Raw genomic sequence first — 18,681 nt, 5'->3', positions numbered from 1 at the left:
TCCACTCCCGTACATCATCAATACACTCCTATACACAAATAATGTATGACAAGGCACACCACAACTTCCTTCAGAGGATTTTACACTACTGATTACATCATAACTTCCCTTATCCTGGTAATCTAGACACTGAAGAAACTAGATCATGGTTGTCTATACACAGATCTGTCAAAGGAAGGTTTCTAGAGCTCACTCTGCCCTCCATTAATTGACTGTTTTTACTTAGCCTTTATCAGAGCATAGCTAACTGACTGAATATTGATGGCTGGAATCTGCAAACCAGAATACTTAAAGCTTCTGCAGTTAATTTTCAAAGGGACTGCATATGATAAACCCTACTGATTTCTACAGGTTTGTGAATAATCAACAGTTCAGAAAAAGTGATCCCACTTGGAAAAAAAGAAGTGCGAAGATTTAGTTATAGGATGAAAGGTTTCACAGTTTTGACTACACATCTATTGATACATAAGAATTACAGGTGAAGCAGACTCATTCTTCTGTAGCAGCCTCTCCTCGTTCATTTTCAAACAATGTAAGATTTCTCAGAGAATTCAAGACCAGCATTAAAAAGCAGAGTTAACAAAGGATGGAACATCTACACAATTACAGTTGTACAGTAACGGCAATCTAGCTCAAATTCATTTTCAACCTGAAAACCAACTTCTATTTTCTCCGTATTACCTAGCTTCTACCCCAGGTCTAGTAGGCGGTTTTCCAGGTGGTGGCCGAGGAAAGAACTGAGCTGAACTTGAACTGGTGATTTGATCAGTGGTAGCCCAGGACACCGGTCTGGGTATCTTGCTTTTTCTGGACTGAGGGCTACTTGGAGATAAAGAACTATCTTCCGTCTGCTTGCTGAAATGAGAGTCCAGTGTCAATTTAGAAAATGAGGATAATACATCATCCTCAGAAAATGGTACTGGAGCAGCAGCCATTTTTTCTTCCAGTGACTTATCAGAGGCACTTGAGAGGTCACCAAGGAAAGATTTGAGCTGTCTCTTTTCCACAAGTAGTCTGACCAAGTCTGTCTGATGGGCCTTTTTTAGCAGAAGCTTTTCCTTTGCTGAAACAGAAGAGGAATCTGACGTTGAGTCTATCTCTTGTGCTAAAACTGGGATTCGGCTCTGCCTGAATACAAAAGGAGATTTAACCAAGTCCTTCTTAGATCGATGAGAATTCTCATTCGCTGAAATGCAGTGGAATAACTCTCCATTTCTGGGAGTATTTTTCTCCTTCTTGTCCTCCTGGTGCAAAAAATTAGTAAGGGCCACTTGGTGGCATTGCAAGTCTTGGATATGGACTTCTTCCTTATTAGAATGAAAACCATTTTCCTGAACTGGTGCTATTTTGCTTTCCTGTCTATTAGTGTGTGAGTTGATAAGTCTTGAGGGTGAAAATTCTGGTGTTTCAGGTGTTATGGACTTCCCAACTTCATCTTGATTTGGCACCAAGCAGACAGGCCTTGGCTTTGATTCTTCAGCAGCTTCAGTATTAGTTAGAAGTTCTTCCTCTGCAGATTTTGAATTTCCTGGCAAAGAATTCTGTTCTTTGTTTAGCATTTCAAGGACATCCTCAGAAACTACTGGAAGCTGTTCTTCCTCAGTCTCTACAGGAAGATTTTCAAGTTCTTTCTCTTCCTGTCTCCCGCTATGTTGTTCAAGTAGGTCCTTTTGGTCACTGTCTGGGACACTGACATGTTCTTTGACATGTCCTTCCCTTTCAAGCTCTTCGTGGCTGATATGAAGTACCAAATCTGGTGTGCTGGTACTACCTGGAAGTGCATCATCTGTCACAACCAAACCTGGCAAGCCTTCCTTTGGAGACGGGAGTTCCGCTGTGTGTTCCATAGATTGCACATCATGCTCTCTTTTCTCTAGCTGGTGCCCATACTGAAAACTCTCTGAAGCAGACTGTGTGGATGCCACTGAGGGCCTGGGTATTGTTACCTGCATCAGAAAATTAGAGAAGGAAAAGGTGAAAATTGCAGGAATATTGTAGATAACATTCTTTATATTGCATTTTTTATTCCATGTCTCCAAGATGCATTATGTAATAAATTGTAGGAATCACAACGTTCAAATAGCTAAACTTCATAAATTCCATCTAGCTAATTAGGAAAATAAAATACTCTGTCATCCCAAAACAGAAACGTGTAACACAAACATAATCTCAGTGGGAAGTGTTGCAGTTGACAAGGAACCTCCTGGAAAAGAGACACAGCTTAAGAAGTCCACGTTTTATTACTTTACATGAGTTTGAATACTTTTAGCATAAGTTATATAAAAACATAAAATCTTTAACAAGTACACAACAATACTTTTTAGACAAGTACAGAAGACAAAGAAAACAGTGAGGTCCAGATTCAGAAATTGACTTAAGTTTCAATTTAGGCAGAATGTATATACTTTGTTAACAAAACAACTAATAAAAACATTATCTACAAAATTAAATATTTTAGTACCCATAATACCTACTTTTCATTAAGAAAACACTTCTGAGTGCTCAAATTTTAGCTACTACCTTCCCTATTGAAACTTTTCTCTTTTTTTATTATTATTTTAAATTAAGCAAGCAGGCCAGGACTTCTTACCTAAGGTCATTAGGAGATTCACAAACTAAATATTCACACACCTAAATCCCCTGGTGGGTCTAATCCAGTAAATATGCTTAAGGCACCCCTAAATCCTATAGATAGTGTTGAATCAGAGTCACTGTGAAAAAACAGTTGGTTATGGTGATTGCTGCCTCTAATACATAGCTTAATTAACATAGCTTAGGTCAGAGCATGTCTAACCTAACACGAGAAACCTGCATTTGTGTCTCTCCCCACTCTGAGAGACATCAGCCCTCTTCCCCTGCTTCCCATCAGGCATGTGCAGAACCAGTGCTTCTTTACTTTCCATGAAGTCAGGCCACTGCACAGTAAGAAATGCAAGTCATGAGGTCAGAGGGTGAGAACCCACACAAGTGGTATGAGCTTAACCTCTATGGCCAAGGGAGGAATACATGCTCATGACAAGGTGAGCCCTACATTTTGGTTTATACATTTTGGACTGAGTCATTTGGTAAAATGAATAACCTGTAACAAAAGCAAGGGGCTATCATTACATCTGCCTCCACATGAATATAGAGTTCAGCTCCTTTTTCCCTCATGTTTTTAGTCCCATGAATCTGTCACAGTTTGCATTTGTAGAATTCAGCAGGAAGTGGAAAAGACTGGAGACTGGGTTTGGACTTAAAAACTTTAGTGATTCAGTGATGGTAGAAGAGACAACTAGTGATAGCCTATTTCCAATGTTGGCAACGCACACCAGTTTGGCCACAGAAAGAACAGAGGAACAAACATTTTACTTGATCAGCTATTCTAGCTGCTGATTTGAATCTTTCAGAGTGAAAAAAACAACCAACCACACATCTCTGAAGAAGGATGGCTTCCCGTAGAATAGCATAGATTCTGGTGTCTTCTCTCAATTTTCAGAGGTAAAATATCCTTAGTTACTTCCTTTTCAGAAGATATTTATTTTCTTGATACTTTTCCAGAAGGGCAGCAATTACATTTAAACTATCTTTTGCATAAATACATTTACATGGAAACTCTTTTCCTAGTGACATGTCTCTTACGTGTCAATTCCTTTTGAAGTGAAACCAGCTCTGATGTGAAATCTGTTTACAGTTTTCAACAGACTTCATTTCCTTTGCCATGACTGGAGAAAGAATTTCCTAGTCCTCTCTTGACCAATCCAGACTTAACCCTTACACCCAAGAAATAAACAAGTAAACTTGTTGAAGAATCCACAATATAGAAAGCAGGAGCTATTTGTGGAAGAAAAACATTGAACAAGAGAAGGGAAGTAAAGCATATGGGGTAAGTTTCATTAAAGACTGCACTGCTGAGTAGCTCAAATTTTCAGAAATGGCTTTATTGAATGCATGTATCACTTTCTTGATTTGTGTTCACTAGCAAACAGAAGCTTGTTTTCTCAAATGGTCAATAATCCTCTTATTATTCTTAAAGCACAAAGATTAAATTATATCCCTATTAGGCTTGACATTTCATCTATATGTGCAAGAAATTTAACTTGTGCAGAAGTGCCTCTCATGCAAATGTTGTTACAACTTCAGGTGCAGCTTCAAGAGAGAAATAAAAGAGCAAGACCAAAAAGAAACAAGCAGGATTTAAAAAGGCACTGCTTATCAATAGTGTCTGATATCTTATTTGACATCTCACTGGCTGAAAGTATGAAGGGATACACATTGTTATGTATGTACCAAATGCTACTGTTTTTATATTGCAGGCTCATAGGAATTTCCCTGGAAAGGATGGAGATTCATTTCTGTGAGGGTGGATGCTTGTTCAATGAGATGGGGCCAGAAGGATGAGATGTACACCACAGCAGCATCTCCTATGTTTTTTGCAACTGTGGCAGGATAAGGAGATTCCATCCTAACTTTTACATTTAATTATGAGTCAGGAAAGACTTGCTTCATGTCTCAACTGTTCCTGACACCTCAAAGAATAGTAAATAAAATCCCTTAAAACAACTTTAAAAAATCGTACAGTTTTGTAACCCTAATTATCCCATAGTCATATTCTTTGTGAAACCTTGCAAGACAGAAGGCATAATCAAGGAGTCTGAGGAGGGCTGATCCTGTCACTTGCTTTTGCAAGTTTAAATGGTTATTTAACACCAGTTTAAATGGTTATTATTTAGTCTAAATCAGGGTGGCAGAAATCTCAAGATTGTCAAATGCATACCAAGTTACAAAACAAATGCTACATAACCTACTATGTAAAACTAAAACTCAAGCATCAGAAATAATCATCACACTTCCCTTTCTTGTGCCATGAACTAAAATCTTATGCTGTAAGATTTCTGTGTCTAACCACATCAATGTTGTACAATACTGAACCTGATGTACAATGATTATAATGTAACATGGGCACCTCATCTAAGAAGAAAGTTGCAGAGAACAGATTTAAAATGCTGACCCACAGTGTACTCTGGTAATCAGTTTGTAACATTATGTACCTGATTATCACAACTTCAGCACTTCAAAAGAAGGTATGATACAGCAGATTACTGAAAAGGACCGCGACAATATATGGAAAAATGACTACAAAGCTCTCCTTTCACTCTGAAATGTTTAAAAGAAATTACCACCACTACAGTCCTGAATCCTTTAGTCTTTCCTAAGTAATTTCTTAATTTTTTTTCTGATTTCTGAGGCAATAAATGAGACTGCATTTTCTTCAAGTAGCTTTACAATATGGTGAGTGGAATGTTAAGAAGAAAAAAGAACAAAACAACAATAACATAAATATCTCCTAGACATCCTTTACGACATCTGACAAACTTTCCTCTCCTTAAACCTCTGACAGGCTGCAATAGCAAGTGATATGCTTGGATGAAATTCTCTATGAATATATACAGCAAATTGCAGAGGAACGAAATATTGGTTTTAGTTGTCAAAGCTGTTAAGTCTGAAAGATCTAAAGGTGTGAATATAGATTACTGTAAAACACCAGCAGGTGAACATGTGACCTCACAGCTTCTTCCCTCTGCTCGTGCTGCCTACTACTTCTACAAGCATGTCAAGTGCCATTAGGACTCCAGACCTCTTAAAAACGTGGTGTACATACCTGTTGATATGCTAATCCCATCATTGCTTGTAACTTCTTTACATTGTTTGTAACATCAGTAAGCCTTAATCATATTACTCGCCATTCTGAAGACACTTCAGCCTAATCATTTTATTCTTTAGAACTTCTTTCCTACCTTAGAAAAGTTTGTGTATCTGTGAGAACAAACCTCATGTATCTTTTCTCTTCTCCTTTCTTCTCCTTTTCATCCAGTTAGCTCTACAGCCTAGCAGCAATATGACAAATGTTAGTATGAGTCTGCAGCTTCATTAATACCAACCAACTTCCCTTAGGCTTTCCAGTTCACCAGCTTCCTCGTCATGATTCTTTCTTTCCTTAAGTCACTTAATTTTCCTTGCACAACTGTATACCTCTGGAATAAAATCTGAACTGCAATTTGTATCAAAGGGTAAAGGGAATGTTAGCACACCGTCCTGTAATTTACAGCTAACTGTTACTCTCACATGAACAAACACTGCTACGCTTACAACTCTGTAGATATCATACCCAGCTTACTGTTCTTAACAGTACATGTCCTCTCAAAATCCTTCTTCCCTACTATTATCATTCCTTCTGATCTTTTACAGTCTAATCCTTTGTATCCCTTACATTCCTTTTCCAGGTTAAAGTCTAGCAGAAAAGATAAAATTAATTATAGATTTACTAAACTACATTGGCTGTTTCTACAAATAAGCTAATATGTGGATAAACAGGAGAAGTATATGTCTGTAATTCATGGAGTTATGGAGTGTAAGACCAGAGATAGCTGTAAGTCTTGATAATGAATCCCTTCTGACATACATACAGTACTGCAAGCATTGCAGGCATTTGTAGAAACTGGCAGTCCCCAGGATACTATACACTCTTGTTAAAAAAAATCACACACAGCCCTAATCCTTAACTGGAGAAAATAGCATATGAAGGCTTGGTTATATCCATCTGAAAGGAGGAGCATGCTGCCTTCTACAGCTCTTCACATATATTCCTTCTACTGTTCTGTAACGATAATTTGTACATCAGTCTTATATTGATGCTGGGAGATGCAAGAAATAGGAAGAGGAGGGAACAAAGATGCAGAGTTAGGAAGGTACAAGACAGCTGTATTTTCATACCCTCTAAGGTGAAAGATATCTTCTGAGGATAAAGGACATGCATATCTGTGTGTACAGACTCTTGTTATTTAAGTGTACCTATTAACCATTGCTTAATTCCAGTATTTTTTAATTATCTTCCCTTTTTCAGTTATTCCTACACTACTTGCCAGGTAAAGGAAGATTTTACCGTATTCTAACATAAACCCATATCCAACATCCAACAGGGCAAAGATTAACTGCTCTAAAAGCAGTAACTTTAACTGCTTTCAGAGAATGATTGTCATTGAATTAAGTTGCTAATTAGTTTATTAATAATGTGACCAAAACAAGTACTCATTTAATTTGAAGCTTCTTCTATACAACATATAAAGCAATTGAACAATATTCTTGAAATTTACTTATGTTGTATAGAACTGTTGGAATTGCTGGAGAACTGGGAAGCAGCTGCAATTACAGATAATTACTTCCTAACGCTCATACAATACTCCTGACATACATTGCAATTAAAAATGAGCCAGTATCATAATACTTCTGAGTTCCACAGAGACAGTCTTTTCCTAACAAAGCATCAGCTTGCCTTAATGCAGAGTTCAGAGTAAAAACCTGGTAACTGAAGCGTATTTCACATTTCTATTTCATGCTTTTATTTCTGTCTCTACAGAAACCAAATTCCTACTTTATCATGGTTATTTTCTCAGGGTTAAAAAACATAGAGATTAAAAACTGTTGCCAGAAGCAGTCAGAGCAGTTATAGCTTAGTAGCTAGCTAATAAGTAAACACATCTACCTGTGGTTTATGTAGAGCAATATTGTAGAATCATCAAAATCTAGAAATTGTAATAGTAATTTGAAAATGAACCACTTTTCAAAAATTATATAATTGTAGCTTAGAAATATTAGAGACTCCTTCTAACCACTGGTTCCAGTTTTAGTGTTTTCAAATTTTCCTTTTCTAAAAAGTTCTCTTTCTTCCCTATGAAAAAACAGTTAACTGGGAGAAAATTCTAGGATACTGGTAAATTTACAATCTTCAAGTAAAGATTGTTTGTTTTTTTTTCCCCTGTAATTCAATTTGGACCTTGTTTTAATGATAACAGCCAATTTTTGACATAAGAGTTAATCAGCTCACCCTGGGAAATCGCAGATCATCTAGCTTTCCTGAAACATCTTCACTTGTCCTGTGCTAATGAAATTTTGATGCTCGAAAAAATTTACTAAACAACATATGTTTGGGATAATATTGCAATTTTTAAAAATATAATAAAAATTGATCACGTCAAGGACAGACAAGAATAGATGAACCATGCGGTTAAGAATTTTGAGAATCTTAAAAGTACTGCAGATTCCACAAAACACAAATGTTAAAAAAAGCAACTTTCATAGTGTTTTATTTTCTTTCTATTTTTTCCTCTCATTTTATTTTTGACCCATCCTTCACTGCAGAATTCTAACAGTGCATGTGAATGCTTTTACTAATGCTAATTTATTGCCCCGACCTTCACTGTAACTTCGCTGTTGCTGCTGCTGATACAGAAACTTGCAGAAGGGAAATGACCAAGAGGATCCTGTCAATAAAAATTGATCATTTCTCCTCAGGCAACACACTATTTGAAAAAGTTTAACAGGTTCCTACTGACTGCTTGTTTTCCTCCACTGTTCATTCCATAATTTGTACCTTGGAAAGCTTCCACTGAAAGCACAGCTAACCTAACTCGCTGTAATTTTTAATTCTAAAACACTGAAGACAGATGTGAAAAAAGAATGTCTAAAGAATTTCTCTCCTTCAGATAGAAGGTCCTACCAAGCACCGTAGGCAGCATTTAGATTTCCAAATGTCAAGCAATTGCCTCTGCGACTTGGGCAAAAGCAATAAATAGGAAAAAAAATAAATACTTCTTTGCATGAGGAGGAGAATTTGTAGATGAAAAACGTTCCAAAAAAAAATCATTACCAGTTTGAAACCCAATTGCTTAAAAGAATGGCAGTAACCTGTGGGCTTACGGGCATCTTTGGGAAATCCTTTCTCTCCTTATGAAATAACACTTTCTAATATTCCTGAATGCTTCCTAGCATTCCTAATATGTGTTTTTGTATTAAAAATCCACATACTCCAGAGAAACTTACTGACAAAGAAAACAGCGACACTATCGCTAGAGATCATATGTTGATTGCCCTTCCAAGTACCAACCAGTAACAACTGAAAACAGCTGCATCTAAGATTGCCTTTGAATATGGTCATAAGTGTTATCAAACAACTGCTTTCACTGAGGATGAGTAACAGCTGTAACATCATAGCAAATAGTAAGCTCCCAGGAAAATACTTAAACTTCGTGCCAACTAAATACAGTTTCCATCAGGATAGGGTAGGGCATGACATCTCTGTAGTTCCTGAAACCCAAAACCCTCTTTACCACACTCAACTTCCATGATGGCAGCATTAAAAATCAGCCTCATTGAGAAAAGAGTTCTTTCCCTCTTTTCATTCTAGAACAAAACTATTTGATAACGTAATATATCTAAATTGGACAAATATATCCATTACTGACATTTCTAGACAAGTAGAATGCTAAACCAATGCTTTAGCTAGTTGAGTTCTAATTCAATCCTAATGCACATGACAGCTACAAGTTAATACCACTGACAAACTAAAAATAATTTTAAAGAATAGGCTAACAATAGAGGAGCATTTTGCATTTTTTGTTTCTTTGTGGGTAAGAAAGCAATTATTAAATGTGGAAATCAGCGTAAACATTCATCTCTTGCTATTGCAGACTAGTGATACCTGCCAAAAATCAGTTCATGAAAAACAGCAAAATTTTACATTTACATGCCCTCCTGGCTGAAAAGCCTACAATATCCATAAAAGAACAACTATTACAAGGGGTATAAATTTATTTCCTAAATACCCCTTGAACATGTCAACAAGTCTTACCTTATTCTTCCATAGGCACCTGAATTCCAGTGAGATGCTTAAAAACTAAGGTAATTTTTCCAAGTCAGATCAGCATATTACTTCTCATCTTGGGTATGAATAAGTACATGGTGGCTTGTATTTCCACAGCATCTCTTGTGGAAAGATTTCAGAGCATTTTGTAACTAATAACATAACTATATACCAATAAAATAGTTTTTAAACTGTTGCAGTAAGGTAGATTACTGGGAAAAAATAAGACCTATGAGAAAGTATTTGTGAAAGTGCTAACCAATTCCAACTGCTTTACCTGAGAAGGAACAACTACAAAATCGTTAAAATAAAATTAATCCCTGTTCTACATGTCTCATCATGTATTTAAAAAAATGAAGATATGTTAAAAAGACATACAAATCTGGAATCCACTTTTTTCAGGGCTGAATCTGAAACAGACAGCCAATTTAGATTTATTCTAGATGGCTGCCACAGCTAGAAAAGGTTTTTATATCTTATTAGAGAACTAGATCTGAGAAACCAAGAGACTGAAATCGAAGGTCACTAATTCTGATTGTTTCTCAAGAAACAGTTATATATTTAGCATAACATCTACCTAAGCAATCTTTTCCTACACAGCTCTGGCCTGTTGTTACTGCACTCACATCACCTTTTCCATGGATCTCACTCAACACTCTATGCATTCCTCTGATGAGCAAAGTTCAGAGAAGTTACCTGGCTGAAAAATTCACAGAAAGAAAGAAAAACGTCATGTTGCAGGAGGATTTGCTGTACAATTTGACCACTCTATTTAAAAAGAGGATGCTAATAGCACTGTGACCCCACTTTTCAGATTCAAGTACTGTCAAAGAATTCATTCTGTCTTTTGTTGGCTCTAATGCTGCAAATTGAGTAACTAAGGAGAGGTGAAACAAACCACTCCAATTGTCTTACATCATATATGTATGGCAAGAGAGGAGTTATGTTTATAGAAGAAATCAAAGTAGACCTACATCCTATAACCTTCAATGCACTAGTGAGTGAAGAATATACAGAAATTTCATGATCTTTCCTATGTAATGTCAAACTAAAGAAGGCTGGACTACAGCTCCTGAAGCCTCACTCATTAACAATCAGGAAAGAAAACTCCCTTGCCTGATTTCAGGAACAAATGTTATCATCATTTACTTTTTAGCACATGAAGCGAAATTCAACAGTAGAGATCCCTGACCTCTGCAATTCATTAATTATCAATGTTGAACAAAATGGAAAACAGTAGGAAATACAGGAAAATATATTCAATACCAAATATTTGTACAGTATAATACATAATAGTATTCAAATTATTTTTAGTATTTAATTGGAGAAGTGCTTCGTGTCATTAACATGCATATTTATCTTTCATACTTGCTAAGTACCTAACATTACTGTGATGTAGAAAATAGAAGGACCAGTAAAAGTATGTCAGTTCTTCAGTGAGCCAAAAAGCACACAAGGCCTTCATTGTTGGAATAAACTAAAGATTCATGTGCTTGTAGTTTCCACAGCAAATGAAACACTGGAAGGTACATTCTCAGTAGAGTCCGGACTGTCAAAAATCACAGCTTGAAAAGGAACACAGCAGTCAGGGACTTACCAGGTAAAAAGAAAGAGAAGGCTCTGAATGTTGTATATAATCTTCTCCCTTTCCCTTTTCCACTCTGCTCAGTAGCAGCACCTGGTACAATATCTATTCTTTTTCACATGACAAAAGAGTATATCACTTCAAAGCCCCCATTAATATTGCAGCTGTATTCATCTATTGAGTACTAAGGAAGCCAGAGAAAACTCTGTATGAAAACCTACTTTGAGAATTGTGAGGAGCTTGCTAATGTCACCTGCAATACATTTGGATTGAAAAATTTAGATCATAGATATACAGGGAAAAAAAAAAAAAAAGTAATTTTGCATCCCAGAATACAAATGCTGAAGCTTAATTTCTAATAAGTTAATTTGTACAAAGTCCTTTTCTCTAGTCAATACTTCAGTCATCATGAAGAATGTGGTATTCTGGCATCCCATATCCCGTCAGGTTCACAATAATGAACCTCTGTGAGTTACTGTTAGTCCATTTCCATAAATTGAGGTCAGAACTACTACAATTTTGTATTTAGATAAAAAACAGCCTAGAAGTGTTGTGGAAAAAAATACTGCTTTCTGGGTAGGAAGACCAAATGCTGGCATAAATACACTAACTGCTTTTTTTACCTTGTTATCACTCATCACTGATCATATTGAAGTTTGAAAGATTCTAATGTTGATGGATAACTTTTAAAAAAGCAATACTCCTGTGCATGCTTCATAGAAGAAAAATGTCTTTCACATATAAATAGTTATACTGAAAAATAGGTTGGAAATAAAAGACAACATAAAATATAATCCAAATTAAATATTAATGGTAAAATGATGATGATATGTTACGGTCTTATGCATCAATGCTAAATCATACTGCTTCACCAGTCAATGTGAGCTGATACTGCTTAGCAAATTTTTACAGCTAATACACAAATTATGGTTTACTTCAATTTGATTCTAAGCCTTCATCTTTCTCATACTGTAAATAAACTGGGAATACAAAACTATGAAAACTTTACTTTCTTTAGTGACATTTCCATTAGCCATTACTCCCGTTAATTCCCACCTTTGCTTTGCATACTGTAAACAATTAATGAATTATTGATGCCAAAGTAGCAATGTGACTAGCTGTAAATCCTATTTTCTAACATTAAAATCATTTACAGTACTCCAAATTTTAATATGTGTTCCCAATTTAAAAATCTAACTAGTACTGATTATAGGAACACCTTTAAAAATTATTTTTAGTTCTGAATGAAAGAAAACTTTGTTTTCTGTATTTATTAATCTTAACTTTTCCAAGAGAAAATACCTCTGAGGATGTGAATCTATCTTCCAGAACACACAGAAATGTTCGGTGCTCCAGATCATGATAACCCAAACAACATCTCTTTAAATATTCTTCTCTCTAATTTTACCTCCTCTAAATGGGACGATATATATTCTCGTAAAAATATTCCTGACTCTATTCCTTAATGAGATTCCCTAACTTGACCTTATCTTTCAAAATATTTTGTAAGATGTTGTGTACAGCAGTATGACTAGCCTATGCATATTACCGGTGTGCAGAGCAACTAAAAAAATTAAACTTTGCAGATGACTGCTACAATGCAGTCACTGTTATGAAGATGAGGCTTATTCACCTGCTGAAGTTGTGCTTTTGAGATGCGAATGACAGGGGGGAACTTGTTGCCACAGGGAATGACAGGAAGCTGCCTACGACCAGTTGAGCGTGAGGAAGAGGAGTGGCTCTCAGCTGATTGACTCCTTGGTAAACCAGCCTCTTTCAGAGGGTCCGAGTGGATGGACAGATAGGCTATAGGGCTCATGGTGCGGAGGAGGGGACTTGAAATTCTTGGAGTGGAGAAATGCAGCATGTGAGATGAGCTGAGCTGTGAGAACAACATGGTGAGGAAAAAATAAGGTTCAAAAATCAGTATTTTAAATAATTCTTGTTTATGTCCTGCATACATGCATTTTCCTAGATGTTTCCACTGAAAATTCTCTCTCAGGTTGGAGCTGATAATTTAAGAGGCATCTTAAGTCTAATTGTCAGATTTTCCATCAACTTTGAAAAACCCAACGTCAGAAGAGATCATCCGCTCTCTTGCTGGCTTCTGTCATTCAGTCAGAATCTAGGGCACAGTTAATAAATTCACACGGTCTGTTCCAAGGACACTTTGTACAGGGGCTAGCTGATTGTTGGCTGGTCCTTGCAAAATGCTTAGCACATCCATGCAGCAGTGTTGTTTTCTGTGACGACTACAATTTTAGCATATGCACCCACTGCATGCTTTACAAATGTGACTGTACAGCTATGGCTATAGCAGTGCATATTAAGAACCATAGTGTACAGGATTAATCAGTAAGATTAGCACTAAACAGTTCTGATGAAATTTCCCAAACGTGGGACAGAACTTGCAGGACATACTGACACAGGCCTGGAGCATCCATCAATAATTGCTTCATCTTGAACTACGTCCATCACTCAAGCATTTAGAAAAGAGAAAAAAAAGAATTTCCAGCATCTCATAAGCAGCAACTGAGGATAGAAGGTGCATGAAAATTATACAGCTAAGAACTATGAAATAAATGGAAATTTAAGAGCAGTTTCATTGATACAACATAGTAGCACCTCAGTCTATAAAATCCTAATTTCAAAAATATTACCAAGTCGTAAAAAATAAGTAGATTCACAGTCAAACAACTTCTATTACCATGCATATATATTTTATATTAGGTTGCCAACCAAGTGTGACCAGAGCAAACAGCTGTTTAATTTAAACTGAAGTTGAAAATGGCATTAGTTGGTATCTATTGGATTACTTTAACACTGTTATTATTTCTTTGTTAAAATATCTGCTTGCCAAATATCATATGCTGCAAACAGTTTTGTACATGCACAATATAAAGGTCATCGCAATTCAATCCAAACACGGTACATTAATGAGGCCATGGTTCAACAACACAGCAGGTCCAGCACTAGGCTCTTAGAACCAGATCAAGAAAGAAAAAAAAGAGAGCACTATGATGCAAAGTGCTGCCCCAATATAAATTCCTGAACAGTCTAGTTCAGTTCAAATTATTTTGTCAAATGAACTTCATTCCAGAAGATGTTACAGCAAACCAAGTACTGTCTGTCCTTTTGCAACATGAAAGCATACAGTCAGCATAGCATGCTACGAGTAATTCAACAGAAATGTGAGCAGGAGCACATGACTGAACCAGATCAAACTGATATGTGCTGGGTAATCTGGTTATAGCACATAGAATCTGTTATTATGACTGATAACATGAAAATTAGTTCTCTTACAGCCAGGCTTTTTCACAGAAGATAGCACAATTTGCTGTAAATTTTTAAGCTTAAAAAATCACTAATCCAATAACTTACATGTTTTCCTCTTTTTTTTTTTTTTTTTTGAGTTCAGGTTTCCTTCCTGAACTACTACAACCTTACGTTCCTATTAGGGGTGCTGATGCTGTTTGAAAGAGGTAAGAAATGTTATCATCAATTACAGGAAATACACATACACACATGATTTCAAGAAGAACATTTATCTACAAATGGAAGGTCTGAAGACCAGTGATTTCTTTCCTTCAGGAGAAAATAAAATTGGGGTGAGTATATGAACCTTCAGTTTCTCATACAGAAACACCCTTGCTACTACTTAGTGAGCAATAAAGCCTTGTTCCCATAAAAAGAAGAATAAAATTTAAAATGCATTTACAACAGTAAAAATATTTTGTTCATGTTTTGTAACATTAAATGAATTAATTGTTTGCATATTTAACAAACCTATCAGAATTCTAAGGTTCTCAGAATAAGCTCAAAGAACATAATTCATTGTACCTTCTACTAAGTGATAATGTAGTAGGTCACTAGAAATGCATATGGGAGGTATATTCATAAGCATGATAACTATGAATGCCAATGTCCTACAGTTGCAAGTCATTGGAAATGAGTAAACTATTCAGAAATTAAATAAAGCTACTATTCTATACTACTATAATCTCAATATCTACTTTTAAACCCGTTTAGCAATACTTATTTTATGTCATTTGATGTATGGTCCCAAACTTACACACTTGGATCCAGGCTTGCTCTTAGTAACAGATGCAATATAATTAAAATCAGCAGGAAAGTGAAACGCAACCCTTTGCTCATTATTTGTATTGTTTGTCAGGAAGGTACTACCTAGACAAAACTACGAAAGAACAAAACCATTTGATTGTAGTTAAGGTTGTTACAGTTTTGTAAACACTTAGGGCATTAAGTGGCACCAGGGGAGGTTTAGGTTGGATGTTAGGAGAAATTTCTTTACTGAAAGGATTGTGCAGAACTGCAATAGGCTGCCCAGGGAAGTGATTGAGTCACCACCCCTGGAGGTCTTCAAGAGATGTGTAGACGTAGAACTTAGTAGCATGGTTTACTGGTGAACTGGTTGGTACTAGGTAAAAGGCTAAATGATCTTAGAACAATCATTCCAATTCCTGATTCTATGATTCTATAACTAACCTCACTATGCAACTTGCGCAAAGTCTTTCCAAGCATTTTTGTTGTTGAAAACATATCATCTTAGGCATTTCACACTGATATCAAGTAACTTTGACTCTGCTCCCCAGCCTGATCTAACTGTTCTGTGGTCCAATGTTAAGAAGCATCTGAAGAACCAAACCATGCAGTATGAGAAGTATAAATTTTTCTGGGCCTATCAGGCTTTATTAAGGGTTGGTGGTTATCTGTACAAGTTATCTTTGTATCTATTCAAAGGAGACTCTCTTCTCTAAATATTATGGCTTTCGCAGCAGTTATACATCAGGAGTGCTAATAAAACCAACCAGCAGGCAGAGCACAGTCTCTTTGAGCCCCAGGAGATTAGTGGTAGACATTTTTGTGTGTGGTAAAGAAAAAAAAAATCGATGCTATTACAGAAAAAATATAGCATCACATGAAATTTATCACGACTTACCATTAATATGCTTTACTTCTGTAGGGGATGTCAGATGGATTTCTATTATATAATACAGATAAGACTAGTTCAACAACAAAAGTGTTTAAAAAAAATCCATAGCAACTTTTAAACCTCACATAACAAATATTTTGAAGATTAGGGAAGTCTGTTCTGCCTGAGTTTAATGGCCTTTCATGCTACCTCCAAACATTAAGTATAGATCTTTGAGGAGAATATGATCTTTCACATAATTTGGCTCACTTCTTGAGCAGATGATATACTAGAGAGTTCAGCTACCATTTGCAACTTACAAATACTTGACAACTAAAAGAATCTGCTTGTTTAGGTAAAGCTCTGCTGGAAACAAAACTTTTGGCAGACAATCTTTCAGTCATCTCAAAGTCCATGAACAAGGATCACATTCAAAGAACAGTTTCAGGTGGGCAAACGCTTTGAGGAAGAAGTAAAAGGACTCTCTGAAACAGCTTCCTAAGGTCACCAGGATTCTGCAATAGAGAGAACTACTACGTGAAGCCACATATATATGAATGTCTCTCTATAAAGCAACTAGGACACTCACCTATAAAAGCAGCTTCCAGTACCAACCTCAAGAAATATTTAGCTATTTTTTCTGTGAAGTGGAATACCATCAACAGAAGACACCCAACATATTCTGCTGGGCTTTGGCTTTAATTCAAGGGCTAATGAATTAGATGAAAGAGTACCACAAACTGCAATCACAGTCAGAATAGACACATTGGATAGACACACTCTGTTTCCAGATTGGTTGATTTATAAATCAACCAAACAATTTGTATTTTCTTTCTGCACAGTATTTGCTACCTTTCCAGATAATCCTATTGTCCATTAATTTAACTGTTGTCATGTACTATTCATTTCCATCACCTCTGCTTTCAGTTTTAAGTAAGGTAGCCATTTCCCCCAAATGAGCCAAGTTTGTATACAGTGAGATACTACATTTATATACAAAATTGCAAGCTGGCTTTTAACGGTTTTAGACATAAAAGCATCTGATAATTTGTATTTTCTACAGGATTACATGTTGCTCCTTCTGTTGATTGTGTGTGTTCTTTTTTGTTTTTGTTTTTGTTTTTTCACTAAAACTAGCATTCAAGTATAGAAATTGAAACTTTGAAAACAAACGAGCAATTTATATTAACTTTTCATCTTCACAAGTTTCTAACATACCAAAAATTCTCGTGCAACTGGTATTTTGAATTAAAGTGTCAAAAATCTTGCTGTTCAACACTGTTCTCTAATTTGAAAAACACAAAATGAATCTGTAATCTAGAAAATTCACAATGTATGACATCAAAATATAATCTTGTGTGAAATATAGTATCTTGCATCTCCTATGAGAACATAAGTGCATTTGAAGTTTTATTGTACAGCTATAGTTAATTACATTGACTAGCTTATTTTCACCGTAGCAGATACTCCGCACCTTATAATCAGCAAGTAGCCTGTCAGAATTCTCTTTTTCTACTGAGTTGGCTGTAACTTTCATAATAAGTTATTATCTCCTCATATAGAATTTCTAATAGAGATTTAATAAAAACAGTGACTGTTTCTCTTACCGGAGTGAGCGCTCCTTCTGCTTGAGCTTCCATAGGACTTGTAGGGGTGGCTGCAAGAAGCTGTCCAGCAGCTCCGGTCAGAAGTTCCAATTTATCTGTAAGCTGTTCGGAAGCAGCAGGATGACACTCCATGGCTAGAACAAACTCCACCCCTGAGGTTTGGTTCTTGGCATGGACACTGTTTCCTGCCCAACCACCCTGTCTGGGCTGCTCTTCTCGAGGGGAATCCTCTAGAACTTGTAGTACCTCTGGCTCTTCATCTGAGGGACTTCCAGTTGTTTTGTGCCCTAAAGCCTCATTTGTCCTGAAATCCTGCAAGTCCCGTTCCTTATCTATTATCACCCATTCTTTAGAATCAACCTCCTGCCTGCAGGAGCTTAAGTTGACAGCTACAAATCCACTGCTAACAACACCATCAGCATGTTCTGGAGAACTAGCTGACACAGGCTTTGAAGCGTCTGGAAGGTATTCTTCATCATAGTGCCAAACATGGTCCACACGTGCAGTCACAGGAGCAGGATTGGGTGTTTTCTGAGAAACAGGAGGAACAGCAGCAACCGCAGTCTCTGCCGCAGCATTCAAGCCTTTCTGCATCTTCTCCAAACTTAAGAAAATAAATAATATCTGAATTAGTTACGAATGATGTAAGCTACATTTGATTATCTTCAGTAGAGGAAAACTAGATCTATATAAAAATTTCTTGCAAGCTGTCTTTCTCATCTCATATAAAGTAGCTCTACTGAGCACCTGATGTCATGATTCTTATTTAGGATGTGTTGTACTGTCCCAATAAAGAAAAACATAAAAAAACACCAGCATTACACCATTAGGGCCTGAAATTAAAAAAATCTCCAGAGTATAAGTCTGACTTTAGCTG

The 18,681-nt window shown here is 36.4% G+C and overlaps 1 protein-coding gene across 1 annotated transcript in view; it reads right to left on the bottom strand.

Moving 5' to 3' along the window:
- Nucleotides 1-18,681, bottom strand: part of TTBK2 (tau tubulin kinase 2) — a gene marked incomplete at both ends in the record, with an annotated part of 55,108 nt that overhangs the window by 778 nt on the left and 35,649 nt on the right. Inside the window, 3 exons of the mRNA XM_084288436.1 lie at nt 682-1,946; nt 12,898-13,146; nt 17,805-18,408. Of these exons, the coding sequence (XP_084144562.1) occupies nt 682-1,946; nt 12,898-13,146; nt 17,805-18,408 (2,118 nt within the window). The remainder of the gene's footprint in view (nt 1-681; nt 1,947-12,897; nt 13,147-17,804; nt 18,409-18,681) is intronic.

This window comes from Netta rufina, assembly GCF_964035555.1.
Source record: "Netta rufina genome assembly, chromosome: 5".
Lineage (NCBI taxonomy): Eukaryota > Metazoa > Chordata > Aves > Anseriformes > Anatidae > Netta > Netta rufina.
This window is presented reverse-complemented; position numbering and strand designations above follow the sequence as displayed.